Below are 16,551 nucleotides of genomic sequence, written 5' to 3'. Positions count from 1 at the left end.
TTGTTCACTAGGCTATACCTAGTCTCCACGTAGCAGCTGGCACTCACTAAAATGTATATTGCGTATAATTTACAGAGTTCAAAGTATAGGCATAAAAGGAGAAGTTATAATGAATTTTGAAAAGGATGGCCTATTTTCCTTAAACATTTAATTTCCCAGCGTTCCTACTTTAACAGACGGGATTGTAAAGCAGCACCGACTGATGAAGGATTGATAAGTAATTTCGGGTCATCCCCACAAAAAAAGACACCCTCCTTCCACCATATCAAATTTGTCCCCATTGTCCTCAAGACCTAAAACTTTATAACATATTTTTCTTTTGGTTCTAAATACATACTTTTTTTTTTTCTTTCAAAAATGCTTTGGAGGCTTGAGATCGTAAATGAGAAATTCAGGTGGCTTTCTTGGAGATGTTATGAGGCGGGTCCTAGGAACCTGTTTCCAAGGCAGTCAGCATGAAATAGTCGTTTCCCATGACCGTGAAGCGTGGACAGTCTGCTATCTGTGTTGTGTGCGTCAGCTCCCTGCTTCAGACTGCTGTCCTGAAATACCGTTCTGGGCCGGATCTCTGTTGTCGTATGTGCCCCGGGCATAAAACGGAGTTACAGTCCACCCCTCCGTTTGTTGCAGTGACCGACACGAGGGTTTGCAGGTACTGGGCCACGGTGTGTTTGGCATTACGATTTCGTTCAGTGGCCAAAAGGGAAACATTTGCTCTCTTTTGGTTTTACAATAATGTTTTTATTTTTTAATGTTTATTCATCTTTGAGAGACAGAGTGCGAGCCCAGGAGGGGCAGAGAGAGGGAGACGCAGAATCGGAAGCAGGCTCCGGGCTGTCAGCACAGAGCCTGACGCGAGGCTCGAACTCACAAACCGGGAGATAGTGACTGGAACGGATGTCAGACACTTCACTGACTGAGCCACCTGAGGCACCCCTACAATAACGTTTTTACTAGAAAAGTCATGTATGTATATTGTGAAAGCTGAAAAATGCCGAGAAGTGTAAGGAAGGGAATGAAAATTGCTGATGAACCTCACCATCGAGAAGTAATCACTGTTAATATTTTGGCTTATTTGCTTTTGGGTGTTTTTTACATTGTGAAATTGCTGATATTTGATCCCTTTGACCTACAAACGTGCTAATTTCATATTTGTTTCATAATATTCATATTTATTATTTACCCAAATGTATCGAAATAATGTCCCATACATATTATTTTACATATGTAAGAGCATCCTAAACACATTGTTTTCTAGCTTGCTTTTCTGATTTAACATTATGATTTAAGCATTTGTTCATAATATAGAAACTTCTGAAAACCTTGTCATGAATGACTATTATATTCCAGTGTCTGGATGTACCACCGTTGACCTAATCATTTCCCTGCTATTGGACATATCTGTTGTTTCCTTTACAAATCGTGCTCTGGTAAACATCTATCAAATTATTTGTACCTATTTGAGATTACTTTCAGTTTTAGAAATGAGATTCCTGGTTACAGTTCACATCGACAGGTTTTCCTTGCTATCCAAAAGTTTGCTTTATGTCCCTTCCCTTTTTAAAAAGACCAACATCTAGTGTTCACGTTTTTTGGCTAAGCTGAAGAAAAGTTTCACTTTCAGTAAACAGTAATTGTTTCTTTGCTTTAGGCCCTTTTGGCTTACAAAGGGTTTCACAAGAATGCTCTCTTTTCAGACAGAGGAGGAAATCTGGATTTTAAGGTCTATTGATACATATTGCCAGGAACTGGATTTTAAAAAAAAACGTACGTTCTAGGAATGCAAGGGCCTTGTTTGTTTTGCCCACCTCTGTCTCCCCAGTGACTAGACCACGACCTGTCACATTGAAGATACTTAATAAAATATTTGTTCAACGGATCAACATATGGCACCAGCCGCTGAAAATAAAGGAAGTTTTAGAAAAGAGCACCTACCTCTCAGCCTCTCTCCTGTATCAGAGATATTTTACAGTGGTTGATAACTACATGATAAAGCTTGCTGTGTAACCTGGGGAACGGTGTGACTTCTCTGGGCCTCAGTTTTCTCCTCTATAAAATGAGACTGGAAGGATCAACCTCACTGAGTTGGGGTGAGGATTAAATCAGGTAATTTGTACAGAGACGCAGTATGGCACCAAATATGTAGTACTTGCTCAATGAATGTTTTTATTACAATTTTATATAACTGCTAAATCTTGAAAATATTTTTCTCCAAAACGTAAATAAGGAAAACTGATGATTCTATGTAAACATCTCACAAAATGAGTCAAGAAACATAACTGTGAAATTTTTTTCTAATGTTTATTTATTTTTGAGAGAGAGAGAGAGAGAGGGAGTTGACAGAGCACAAGCGGGGGAGGAGCAGAGAGAGAAGGAGACGCAGAATCTGAAGCAGGCTCCAGGCTCTGAGCTGTCAGCACAGAGCCTGATGCAGGGTTTGAACTCACTAACCGCAAGATCGCAACCTAAGCTGAAGTCAGATGCTTAACCGACTGAACCACCCAGGTGCCCCCAACTGTGAAAATTTTATAAGAATGCACGACTTTTTAAATTGCTTGTTGGTTGTTTTTATTATCCCAGGCCCACTCCTCTCTAATGGCCGGCAGAAAAATCTTCCCAGGAGAAAGAGTTCGTCTTTGCAGGGGAATGAGGCAGGGGTGGGCTGGGGGAGACTGGGGACACAGCCTGGCTTCCCAGGGGAGTGTGGCCAAGTGGAAAAAAAAGGAGGCACCTGCAGGGATTCGGACGGGAGCCAGAGGCAGGGAGCAAGCCAAGGGTGAGGAGGGCTTTGGGACTTGAAGGCTTTCAGCCGCGGACAAGCTGAGGAGTTGTGTGGCAGGGCGGGGTCACGGGGAGCAGGGGTGGCGTGGACGCTAAGTGGGGGTCGAGCAGGGGCTGGGGTTGAGGCCAAGTGCTGTCACACCGAGCACGGACTGGCAGCAGGCAGGCAGTGCCGGAAGGGCTGTGCTATGTTCTGCCATTTAACCTACAATGATTATCACAAACCTACTCCTGCAGGCCCAGGGGAGTCAGCAGTGAACAAACAGAGAATCAAACACCCCAGCTTTTGTGGAACTGTGTTCGAATGGGAGGGTCTAGACGACAAACAATAAATATGACACATAAGTACATGATGTAACATGTAAGAAGGCGATCGATGCGTTGAAAAGAAAACAGCTGCATAACAGGGAAGGCAAGTGTGGATGGTGGAGGGAAGTTTGCACTATTAAAGGGGGTTTGTATGGGTAGGCAGGGTTTCAAAAGTGATGTTGGGGCCAAGATTTAAAGGATGTAAGGGAAGAAGGTGCACGGATATAGGGAGAGAGTGGTCTAGGCAGACGACCAGCGTATGCAGAGGCCCCAAGGTAAAGCATGTCTGGTTTTGAGTAAAAACAGGGAGGCAGGCCAGAGCACCTAGGGCACAGAGAACGGTTGGGAGCAAAGGTAGAGAGATTAACGGGGACCAGTTAGCAGGGAGCCCCGGAGACCGTGGTCATATGGGACGGTCCTTGATCAGAGCTTCTCAGCGATGTTCTGTACTTAACGCATATTTCATAAGAAGGGTTTCCTCACGCCATGCTCAGGCTGCTCAAACGGAATGCAGGACTAAGAATATACTTCCAAATTTCACCATTCAGTCACTTTCCACAGTTCCCTCCCCCATGACAGGCCAACCCTGGGGAAAGAAGCAGGAGATGAAGGTGAGCCCAGACACGCACCCCCTGGGTATTGACTTGGGGCAATTTCCGATATGTTGTAAGGTTCTGGTTGCTGGGTCCAACCCTCATGTTCCTGAACCTTCCACCCCTTCAGGTGCATAACTACAGACCCCTCAGCTCCTGGGAGAATAGGACCCTCCCTACAGACACCAATATGGAAAGAGCTTGACAAAGTGGGAAGGTCTAATTCCCCAAAAGGAGCCCAAAGCTGTGGTAGCTCTTTTCTGCTAAAAGGATCTTTTTGATGATTAACAAAACCACTCACAATAATGAAACAGGGGTGAGTATGATTAGGGACTATGATTACTCAGGATCTCTGTGAGTAAACATATCAATTCAAAACTCTTCAAAATACTCAAAATCCTCCAGCTTTAGAGTCAGACAAGATAAAGCATTTATTTACATTTTAAGGTATCGAGGAGTGAAAATATTATGCCTGTAAGAGCTGTTTACAGCTTTACCATTTTTTAACCTTCATCTCAGAATTATTTTATTTTTTATTATTTTTTTTAATGTTTATTTATTTTTGAGAGAGAGACAGAGCGTGAGCAGCGGAGGGGCAGAAAGAGAGGGAGCCACAGAATCCGAAGCAGGCTCCAGGCTCCGGGCCATCAGCACAGAGTCCGACGCGGGGCTCGAACCCACAAACCGCGACATCATGACGTGAGCTGAAGTCAGACACTCAACTGACTGAGCCACCCAGGCGCCCCCATCTCAGACTTATTTTTAAACACATGTGCGCTCTCTATGGAAACCCAAAGCTTCAGAATATTAAATTCCGGTGATGTTGAAATATTAAAATAAATATTTAGAGGGGTGCCTGTGTCTCCCTCTCTCTCTCTCTCTCTCTCTGCCCCTCCCCTGCTCATGCTCTGTCTCTCTCTCAAAAATAAATACACATTAAAACATTTTTCAATGAATATTTAGAATCCACATTACAGGTGTGTTCTCAATTCGCGTGAGTATATGTAAAATACAGCTTTTCAGTAGTTTAACGACATCAGAAGGCTCTGCCAAGGAGTGGGGAGCAAATGAGTGGGGGCTGCGTACTTGGAACTTAGCCACTTGGAGAAGCTACTCCTGAATGCTAAGGTATCAATCACCCGCACAGACATTTCTCAGTTGGCGTGACAGGTTGCTGACCTTAGATCTCCAACCCGGCCCTGGACGGCCCCTTCCAGATACAGCTCTGGGCCAGACCGCTTGCTCAGGTCGCCCTCCCAGCCAGCTGTGCCGAGGGACAGGCCTCAAGTCCCCCGCGGGCCTGGTGCGTAGGCCCACATCTTCAACACCATCAATTTCCTCCCCGCAATATGCTCTCCTCAGTCCACAACTACCTCTTTTTTAGTTGTTCCGAATAAAAAGCTAGAAGAAGAAGCAGTCCTTGGAACCACACCCCTCCCCTCCACCCACCATCCCGCCACCGTGTACGTCTAATAAATCAACTAATCTCAACAACTCCATCTCCAGAAGATGTAGTAACTCCGTCCCCTTCCCCCCATCTCCACTGCTACATGCCTGGTCTATACCTTCATGATCTCTGGCCTTGGTGGTTGTGACCGCTGCCTAGATGCTCCCTGTCGCCCTCCTCATGGCAGTCAGAGTGGTTTTAATACTTTTTATTATTTTTTTAACGTTTTATTTATTTTTGAGAGAGAGAAAGAGGCAGAGCACAAGATGGGGAGGGGCAGAGAGAGAAGGAGACAGAATACGAAGCAGGCTCCAGGCTCTGAGAGCACAGAGCACAGAGCCCCAGCACAGAGCCTGCTGCAGGGCTTGAACTCGTGAACCACGAGATCATGACCTGAGTCAAAGTCGGACGCTTAACCGACTGAGCCACCCAGACGCCCCCAGAGTGATTTTTAAAAACCTGTACAGATCATTTCACTCCTCTGTCTGAAATCTTACGCATCCTTCACTGCAGTAAAATAAAATTCAAATTCCTTACCTCGGGCTACAAGACTATGACTTGACCAGACTTTTACCTAACTTTCTGACTTGATCTTCAGCCTTGGCGGCTATATTCCAGCCACTCTTGCCTTCTTTTGTTTCCTGAACCCACTCAGTTAGTTCTGGCCTTTGTATACCTGGTGTTCCTTTCTCTAGACAGTTCCCCCAACCCCACCCCCATCTTCTCAAGGCCATCTCTTTATCATTGAGATCTCCACTTCATTACCATTCCTCAAAGAGGACTTCTGCAAACCCCCAGTGTAAAGGGGCCCCCACAAGTCAGCCTCTACCCTCTTTTAACCCTCAAGATGATCCTCTTTATGCTTATTTTTCCTTGTGGCTATCTCCCGCCCCGTGCGCAAAATGTGAACTCCGTGAGAAAAGGAATTCTGTCTGTGCAGGTTTTTACTTTATCCCTAGCAGCTGGAATAGTGTTTGGTAACTACAGGGCACTTGCTAGATATTTGGTGAATGAGCAAAGTTTTCTTCTGCTGGGGTGGGTTTCCATCTAAGAATCTGGCACAGCTTGGTAATCTTTATTTCCAACTCATAAATCCGGACAGACTGTTTCTCCCTGGCCACACATCGGACAGGTCTGCACACCCCCTTCTCACTAGGGGGCCTCACAGGGAGAGAGAGAACGGGTGCTCTGGCCCAGGTCCAAAAGCCCAACTCAAAAGACGCAAAACTCCTGCCCTCGGACGTATAAACTGGCAGCAGCATCTTCCCACTTTTTAGAACAGTTTGCATTTAAAAAAAAAATTTTTTTTTAACGTTTTATTTATTTTTGAGACAGAGAGAGCATGAACGGGGCAGGGGCAGAGAGAGAGGGAGACACAGAATCGGAAGCAGGCTCCAAGCTCTGAGCCATCAGCCCAGAGCCCGACGCGGGGTTCGAACTCACGGACCGCGAGATCGTGACCTGAGCTGAAGTCGGACGTTTAACCGACTGAGCCACTCAGGAGCCCCTAGAACAGTTTGCATTTATATGTAGGTGTTCTATGGACTAAGACTAATATCTGTCTCATTAGTTCTCTGCTATTTCCATACAACAGAGAGGGAAGAGGAGTTACCCCGTTTCCGCTGAGAAACTCAGCAAATGCTACTGAAATTATTTTAGGAAAAAACAAGTGGTCAGGGGCGCTCGGCTGGCTCGGTCGGTAGAGCACGCGACTCTTGATCTTGGGGTCGATGTGTTCCAGCCCCACCGGTGGGTGTAGAAGTTACTAAAAAATTAAAATCTTAAAAACCAACAAACACATGGCCAGTGCTATCTGAAATATGGAAAATCAAAACCAAGAGCCATATGATCTCGCAAGCTAACTAAAGGACACACAACTTCGGGCTCTGAGGCATAAGCACGGTTAACAGAGAAGGCGATGATCTAGAAAATAGACTGGCAACAGAGGCTATTTTTACCTTTTAGGCAATGCCTTCCATGAGTGAGCGTTTTGGTTATTTTGACGTTGAAATAGCTCCCTGCTGTCTTCAGCGTATTAGGGATTTACTAGTTTTCTGATTATGAAGGTAGTGCGCACTTGGAAAACACCGGTGCGGGGTGATTTGGCCGGGTCAGGACAGAGTGAAGGGAAGTGTGCACAGACCAGCCTGGGTGTGAGGCCACACTGCCCCCTGGAGGTCTGCTGTGTGCACTGAGAGTGCCCGGCCGCCGCCACCTGCTGGACCCTGAGTGTGTCCGGTGATTCCAGCAGGCGTGAGGGGGCCTGTGGCAGGGCACTTGCCCCGGGCCCACAGCAGGCTTCACTCAAAAGCAGACCTGCCTGGTAGCCTTGGGCTTCTCCTGGAGGCCGAAATAGGGGACAGTCATCAGCTCCTGACAGAAAACACCGTGGGTGAGGCTGCAGTCTGCGGTGCCAGCGAGACAGCAGTCAGAAGGAGCGGTCGTGGATGTGTCCTTCCCACCCCTGCCTCGCCTCCCTGTGCCTGTGGACAATGCCAGGACGGGTGCCACCAGGAGCCATCAGAGAAGAGGCGGGAGCTCTCCGGGTGGCCAAGGTGAAAGAGAACACCAGAGGGTGTGGTTCTGAAGAAGCTGCAAGAAGCACAGCACGATGGGCAACACAGGGGCAGGGAGCAGAGCCTCGAGCATCAGGCAGACCAGCTTCAGAGATCCGTGGAGCTGTTCTGACTCTGCGGCTCTGCTCTTACAAGAGAAAACCAGCAAGGGCTTCTCTGGACACGACTGGATGTGTACAGTCAGCAGAGGGGTGGGGCCTCTGAGCACTGGGGTTCCAGTGATTGCAAATTCGTGTGTCAACGCGATGTTTTTACTCACGGCTTGGCGACATCAGGAACCACACGGTTTACGAAGAAAAGAGGAAAGACAAGCCTGCCGACTTAAGTAGGCTTAACATCAACACAGCCACTTTCTACCAGTATGATGTACTTCCTTCCAACTTCTTCCTATTCTTATGCTGTGCATACAATTTCGTTTCCTACTGTCTCATTCATAACAAAAGCTCTTTGCCTTCGTGCTTTTGAAAAAACAGGTTGATCATCTCTTATACGGTTAACATCACATGACCCAGACATCCTACTCCTAGGGAAATAAACAGTGACGGGCGCACAAAATCCTGTACACGAGTGTATATGGCGGCCCCGTGCATCACCAAACACTGGCAACAACCCAGATGCCCCACGGTGGGTAAATGGCCAAACCAGCATATGGCGGAATACCACTCAGCGACGAAAAAGAAAAGAGCTATGGACACGCACGAGGGTGTTGGTGAGCCCCAAAGACATGCTAAGCAAAAGGAGCCAGTCCCCAAAGATCAACGCATGACTGATGATTCCATTTCTTTGAAATGCTCCTGAAAAGACAAAACTGTAAGCACAGAAAACAGCTTCAGAGCGTGGAGTCCCGGCTGCCAGGACTTTGGGGGTGAGGGCAGGACGCACGACACAGGAATGGCAAAGGCAGTGTTTGGGGAGGGTGGAACTGTTTCTTACCTTGATCTTGTTGGTGGGTACACCAATCTGTATAGATGCCAGAATTCACAGGACTGTGTACACAAAAAGTCAACTTTATTGTGTGCCGATTTTAACAGAACAGGCTGAAATGCCTATAAAACACAATTTAAAATAACTTTTTAATAAACATTCCAGCAGGGGGCTTGTGTTATTATTTAGGCTCCTTTTCCCCTGCTGTGGGAGTGTTCCTATTTCTGGACAGACAAAGCTGTAGTGAAAACTTTAGGGGCATACATCTTTGTTCAGATTTGGGATTTTTTTCATCAGCATGGACCGGAAGTGGAATTACGGAGATGATGGGTACGAATATTGTTGGAACCCGATATCGCCGACAAATTGCTTTCCACTCAGGGTTATGTCAGTTGCCCACCCCACCCTCCATTGGCCGTGGCTGAGATTCACTGGTTTGGACATTCTTAAGTATGTGAAATTAGAAGATTTATTCAGGGTTGTTTGGAGAGTCCTTGTAGGGAGGAAAGAGGCGTAAGAGAAGCCGAGGTGTGTGAACGTCTAGACCAGAAGAGAAACTCGACCTTCAGACCTGAAGATTATGTGCTTCATCTTTTTGTGCTATTCTGACAATGCCAACTTTTCTCCTCACCTTCCTTTGCCCCCGTAACTTTCAGGATTGATGTCCATTTTTTCATTTCTTCTTCTCCCTCCCTTTTAGCCCTAATGCAAGGGCAAAGTTAGGTTTGCTAGTGAGAAGGCTATTTTTTTTTTAATTTTTTTTAATGTTTATTTATTTTTGAGACAGAGAGAGACAGAGCACAAACGGGGGAGGGGGCAGAGAGAGAGGGAGACACAGAATCAGAAGCAGGCTCCAGGCTCCGAGCCATCAGCCCAGAGCCCGATGCGGGGCTCGAACCCACGGACCGCGAGATCGTGACCTGAGCTGAAGTCGGACGCCCAACCGACCGAGCCACCCAGGCACCCCATGAGAAGGCTATTTTATGTCACCTAGTAATCTTTTTTAAAACATCGATCGTACGAAAGGCACTGTTCCAGCCATTGTGAGACGTGGCAACGAGCGAAAAGAACAGTGTCTGCGAGCATGGGACCTGCTATACAACAGGGAGAGGTGGAGATAATATTACTTCCCTGCTCAGCACCACCTTTCTCTCTTCTGTGTTGCCGATGATGACACAGAAAATGATGACACCAACAGATACCGCTGAGCCTTTTGGAGACAGCGCGATCGCTCTAAGTTGCCTTCATCAATTTCACAAAAGATGAGAAATTGTGCCTGTGAAATGTGAAATGTGAAATGTGGCAGGCTGTGCCTGCCGGGGCAGGTGAATCCACCTCAGTGCATTCCAGGTAGGGGAATGGCATGTGCAGAGGTGGGGAGTACAGGAGTGTGACCCTTTCCCTCCCTCCCATGTGCTTGTATGATAACAAACAGCATTCGAAAACCTCCTCTCTGGAGGTAAAGAGAAGCTGATTCAATGGCCCCGGACATCGGCTCGCTGGGGGAAGTGGGAAGGCCTGGTCCCCAAAGCAGCAAGCCCCCACACGGATAGAGACATCAGGTATAATAAATTGGAAAACTCGGGAAAGGAAACATCTGTTCTGCATGCTTAAGCACCAAGGCACTCTCGAGTTATGAATTTCCGCTCCGTGCTCTAGGTGCTGAGAATGAGTCTGCAAGGTTCATAGCCACTGAAAGAGGTGCATCATCTCTCTCCAACTTTTACAGTGATTATTTTGGAATGCTTTCGATAGGAAATTGAAAAGGGATCGGAGGAAAGGAACGGTGACTGGCAGAGCTGAAGAGGAATTGATGAAAGAGTCAATACAGCTAAGAAATGTTGGGAAATGAACTGTAATGACAGACTGAAAAATGCCTTCGGCTAATGTAACCAACTCAACAAAGCCATTATACTGTATATATCGTACTCACTTTACCACAAATCTATGTAGACTGAAAGGTACATGATGAAATGCAAGAACCTCCTGCACTTAGGGTCTGAACAAATGCGTAGATGTTTGAGAAAATAAAATGTGGATATTCTGTTATTGTATTTTTTAGAACAGGATGCTTCCCCGCCCCCCGTAATAAACACCTTTTTCTTTCTCTATGTCCTCAGTTTCCCCCATAAGGTATCAGCCATGTATTACTTTCTAACGTACTATTGGTTTTCAAGTTTACTCTTGACCTTATAATATACAGCAAAAACTCACAAGTCCTATCAGGTGGCCAAGTGTGATATTTCTAAGGCCAATTTTGGGCACAGGCCACCGTTTTTCTTATCATGATGCTGTATATTATTTATACAAGAATACATCTTACATATTTCAAAGCCGCTTTCCAAATATTACTCCATTGAACTTAACCAGAGCTTGGAGATGGGTTATGCAAATATTTTTTACCCTCGTTTTGTAAAGGGGGAAATTGGGAGTCTGAGAGTGACTTTCCCCAGGTCACACAGGGAATGAGGACAAGACACTATGTTTTCTAACTCCTGTTACTCTGCTTTTTCTAGTCTACTATCTGCTCCATGCTTGAGTATAACCAGGACGCTCCATTTCCTGGGAAACTCTCAGGGAAATTATCCCTGCTCCCAAGCCCTTTGCCTTTGTCTAATTTCTGCTTAAGTTCATGTCCTCTCCCATTTGCCTTTCTGGGAAGACATGTATCTGCAGCGTGAAGAAGACTGGAGATGCCAGCATGGAAGACAGAAAGTTCAAAGGGACACCTAGTAGTGGCCCAGAGCATTGCCCTGGATTACCTGAGGACACCAGCAACTACGTGGGCATAAGCATTTGGCTTAAGAACCACAATGTAGGTAGTGACCTTGGAGACCTCCACATAGCAATCTAAAACAGTGAAAGTCATGGCCAAGGTCCAAAGTAGATGGGACTAACCATGAGGACAGTGGTCAGAGGGGGGTTTGGGCCAGCAGTGGCCCAGGGTGAGCCACATCAGCAAGGTTGGAGGTGTAGCAAAGTGGCCGCTGGCACAATGGTCAAGAGGGATAGTGATGTCCACATCCCATTGGGAGGGGGTGGGAGAGCAGGCGTGTTGCCTTCTGTGGTGGTATCTATCATTGCACACAGGGGCATAATCATTTCTTCTAACCCTGGGCTGCTGGGTCTCCTCCTTGACTCTTCTTGGGATTCTGAGATAAGATTGGAGGCATGTGAGGGACAGGAAGAAACACAAAGGGAAACAAATAGGCAGGGATTACACTAAAAGCATCTTCAGTCAGAAATTGCAAAGGTGAACAAATGCATTCCTCCCCACTCTCTTTGATGTAACTTCAAAATAAGCATCATTACCAAAGACCATTCTGGGGGGATGTTGAGGGAGAAGTCAAGTCACCACCCCGGCGCTGAGTCTACACTTGTGAATACCCCCTCGGAGACACTGGGTGTGTGTTTGGAAAGGGGCTGTGGTCTGGTGTTAGGTAGCTGGGTGCCAATGACCTCGTGAACTTTGGTTCAAATTGTTGAGATGACCTGAGGTTGCTCCCCAAGCCAGCAAGGCCTGGACGGTGATTCTCAGATGCCCGAGAATCACCTGAGGATTCGGATTCAGTGGGTTTGGAGTGGAGCCCAAGAGTCTGATTTTCTAACAAGCTCAGGTGATGCCTATGATCCTGGTTCACAGACCACTCAACACGGCACCTCAGCACCACAACATGCAACCAGGTCGGAGAATCCCATTAGGGGCCAAGAACTTAAAAAGAGAAAGCTGTATTTTAATAATTGAAAATATAAAAAAAAACATTGATTGAGTTTATACTGTCCATGTCCAAGGCACTTGGCGATAGGAATTATGAAATATTCAGAAAAACCATATTCCTCTCACTTTTGTTACAAAGTGTATTTGTATACTATGCCACAAAGCGCAAAACTTGAAAGTGGCTAAAATCTTCCCCATAGAAAGCATTGTAATTAGGGCTCATGCTCCAAGATGAAGGGAAAAAGACAAGATGTAATAGTATTAGACAGTAAAGTCATAGGTGATGTCTTATGCAATGGGAATAAAGTATGCCATATATACTAAATTTTAAAAAGCATTACTTTGCACAAAAACTAACAAGAATCATATTAAATGAAAAATATTTCTTTAATCGGTTGGCTTCTCTGATTTGCAGCTGTTCCCCCAGGTCCAGGTCCTTGCTCTCATTCAGAGGACCTCTCACCCACAGGGCACACTTGAATAGAAAATGCTACCCCTTCCTCAAGACACTTTATGTCCACCTGGCGGAAATTTGTTACATGTATTGATTTTGTTAGAACAAGATACTGTACTGCCATCTGCTAGAAAACTGTAGCAAGAAAATCACAAATGTACGATGGGAATGGCATTTCCTTAGATGTGACGGTCTTTGCAGTAGACAGTGTGTGCAACCATAGACATGAGTCTCCCATCTGAAAAGATATTTGTGGAATGAATAAGTGAATATGTCCCACTGATCCTGGTTGGACTTTGAGGCTGTAATCTGCCAGTACCCTCATCTGCCACTAGCTAGGAAGCTCAAAATTATGCAGAGTGATAAGAGGCAGGTAAGGGGAAGGCCTAAATTAATGCTTCTTGAACTTTAACGGGGACATCATTTAATGATCAGCAAGATGGCAGATGAGGAGATCCCAGCCCTGGTCTCCCTACAAAAACAACGATTTATGAACTACCCACCACGAAAATAGTTCTGAGAGACCTCTGGAGTACAAATAAAAAGCAGCAGCAACTCAATGGAGCACAAAAACAGAGGATGGCTACACAGAAAAGTATAGGAAGCATCTTACCTATGTTACCCCATTCCCCCAGCCCAGTACCTCTCAGCACCAAGAGGAATACCCTTGGTCACAACCTCCTGCAGGGGAAAAGTTAAGCAAGTGGACCCCAGCAGCCTTTGCCATGGAGGATACCAGCAATGCTCACCACTGCTGTGGACACTTACAACCTTTGCCACTGAGGACCCCCACTCTTTGCTGATGTTGGCCTCAGCTGACAGAGCTTCTTGGGGTCGACACCACTGTGCTCCCTGAAGCAGAGCTGCCACACCCTACTTAGCTGGCTTCCTCACACCCATGCAAAGGTGAAGAAGTTTTTCCCCCACTGAAACCAGTCCAGAAAATCTGGAAGAGGTGACTGTTCCTTCAAATGTGCAGAGATCAATGCGAGGCTGTAGTTCCTTCTAAGGAACACAAAAATAATCAAGGAAATAAAAACCAAAAGGAACAGACTAAGTCTCCAGTAGCCAACCCCAAAGAAATAGATATCTACAAACAATTCAAAATAGTTGTTTTAAAGAAGTTCAGCAAGCCACAAGAAAACACAGAAAGTTCAAAAAAATCAGAAAAACACTACATGAACAAAACGAGAAGTTCAAAAGAGATAGAAATCACAAAATAGTACCAAATAGAAATTCTGGATATGAAGAATACAATGAATAAAATGAAAAATACAGCAGAAAACTTCAACAACAGATTCAATGAAGGAGGAGAAAGAATCTACAAACTCAAAGACAGATAATTTGAAGTTACCCAGTAAGAGGAGGAAAAAGAAAAAAAATAGTAAGAGTGAGAAAAGCCTATCAGATTTACAAGACACCATCAAATGAATAAATATATATATCTTTTATGCCAGTCCCAGGAGAAGAGGGAGAGAGAAAGGGGCAAAAAATTCATTTAAAGAAAATGGCTGGGGGCGCCTGGGTGGCTCAGTCGGTTAGGCGGCCGACTTCAGCTCAGGTCATGATCTCGCGGTCCCTGAGTTCAAGCCCCGCGTCCGGCTCTGTGCTGACGGCTCAGAGCCCGGAGCCTGTTTCAGATTCTGTGTCTCCCTCTCTCTCTCTGACCCTCCCCTGTTCATGCTCTGTCTCTCTCTGTCTCAAAAATAAATAAACGTTAAAAAAAAAAAATTAAAAAAAAAAAAAAAAGAAAATGGCTGCAATTGTTTCAAATTTTGGGAGGGATATGGATTCTAAGACCAAGAATCACATGCTCTACTGACTAACCAGCTAGGCAACACTTTGGAAATGGATTCCAGATTCATGAACTTCAAATGATTCTAAACAGGATCATTATAAAAAGACTACACCATGATACTGTATATCCAAAATGTCAAGATACGACAAAGAGAGAATTCTGAAAACAGCAAGAGAAAAAAGACTCATCACATATAAAAGCATCCTCACCCCACTGCATTACGACTGAGTGGACTTCTCAGCAGACACCTTGCAGGCCAGAAGAGAGTAGGACCATATATTCAAAGCACTGAAAGAAAAAAATTGCCAACCAAGAATACTATACCAGGAGAATTTTCCATTAAAATTGAAGGAGAGGTAGCATCTTTCCAGACAAAAACTGCTATTATATTTGTCTTACAAGAAATGCTTAAAGGAATTCTTCAACTTGAAGCAAAAAACATGCGAAACAGCAATACAAAAGCATATAAAAGCATGAATCTAACTGGTAAAGGTACATATATAGACAAATGAAAAATAATGAAACACAGTAATGGTTATAATAAATTATTTTAACTAATATAAAGATTAAAAAATAAAAATGTGTTAATGTATACACAGTATAAAAAGAAGTAAAGGCTGACTCCAAGGACATAAAGACGGGGAAGGGGATTGAAAATGTAGCGTTTTTGTATGCAATCAAAATTAATGTTTATGCAAACTAAAATAGATGGTTATAACCAAAAGATATTTTATGCAATCTTCAAACTAATTACAAAGAAAAAAAACTATGATAGATACACAAAAGATTTTCAAATCACTACAAAAATTCATTAGAAGACAAAGGAAGACAGCAAGAGAGGAGCAAATAGACAAAGCAAATGCAAAATAGAAAAAAAATTAACAAAATGGCAAAAGTAAGTCCTCACATATCAATAATCACTTTAAGAGTGCCTGAGTGGCTGAGCCAGTTGAGCCTGATTCTTGACTTTGGCTCAGGTTATCATCTCATGTCAGGAACTCAAGCCCTGCATCAGGCTCTGGGCTGGCATCTTGGAGCCTGCTTGGGATTCTGTCCCTCTCTCTGTTCCTCTCCCACTTGCTTGCACGCACATGCTTTCTCTCCTCAAAATAAATAAACATTTTAAAAAGTTACTTTAGGGGCGCCTGGGTGGCTCAGTCAGTTAAGCGTCCGACTTCGGCTCAGATCATGATCTCGCGGTCCATGAGTTCAAGCCCCACGTCGGGCTCTGTGCTGACGGCTCAGAACCTGGAGCCTGTTTCAGATTCTGTGTCTCCCTTTCTCTGTGACCCTCCCCCATTCATGCTCTGTCTCTGTCTCAAAAATAAATAAACATTAAAAAAATTACTTTAAATGTAAATGGATTAAAGTCCCAAATCAAAAGGGATACAGCAGCTTAATGAATTAAAACCCAAGAACCATTGTGAAAATGTCTACAAGATACTCACTCTAGATTTAAAGACACACATTGGCTGAAAGCGAAGGGATGGAAAAAGATACTTCATGCAAATGGAAACCAAAAGAAAGCAGAGGTGGCTATACTGAGACAAAATAAACTTTAAGTCAAAAACTGTCTCTAGAGACAAATAAAGTCATTATGTAATGATAAAAGTACAATACAAAAGAAAAATACAATAACAAATATATGCACACCCAACATCAGAGCATCTAAATATATAAAGCAAACAATGACAGATCTGAAGGGAAATTGACAGTAATATCAGGCTAGTAGATGATTTCAGTACACCATTTTCAACAATGGATAGACCATTCAGATAGACAATTTAAAAAGTAACAGGTGATTTGAACAACACTATATACCAAATGGACCTAACAGAAACAGAATGTTCCACACAACAACAGAAGAACACATATTCTGCCCAAGCACACATGGAGCATTCTCCAGGATAGATCACATGTTAAGTCACAGCACAAGTCTTAAAAATTTAAG

General features: G+C 44.6%; 1 protein-coding gene across 4 annotated transcripts in view; it reads right to left on the bottom strand.

The window, feature by feature from the left end:
* The window catches only part of LOC132685555 (uncharacterized), a 107,241-nt gene that overhangs the window by 11,891 nt on the left and 78,799 nt on the right, over positions 1-16,551 (bottom strand). For 3 of the 4 annotated variants that reach the window (XR_013550413.2, XR_013550416.2, XM_078434127.2), the window contains one exon: positions 8,640-8,752. The exons of the other annotated variant lie outside the window; for it this stretch is intronic. Coding sequence is in view for 1 of the 3 variants with exons in the window: in XM_078434127.2 (XP_078290253.2) it covers positions 8,640-8,752 (113 nt within the window). In the remaining 2 variants the exon portion in view is untranslated. The remainder of the gene's footprint in view (positions 1-8,639; positions 8,753-16,551) is intronic. 4 annotated transcript variants of the gene reach the window in all.

The sequence above is a fragment of the Panthera onca genome, chromosome D2 (assembly GCF_046562875.1).
Source record: "Panthera onca isolate mPanOnc1 chromosome D2, mPanOnc1 haplotype 2, whole genome shotgun sequence".
In the NCBI taxonomy this organism is placed as follows: Eukaryota; Metazoa; Chordata; class Mammalia; order Carnivora; family Felidae; genus Panthera; species Panthera onca.
The sequence above is the reverse complement of the archived record's forward strand: the minus strand, read 5'-3'. Positions and strand labels throughout refer to the sequence as shown.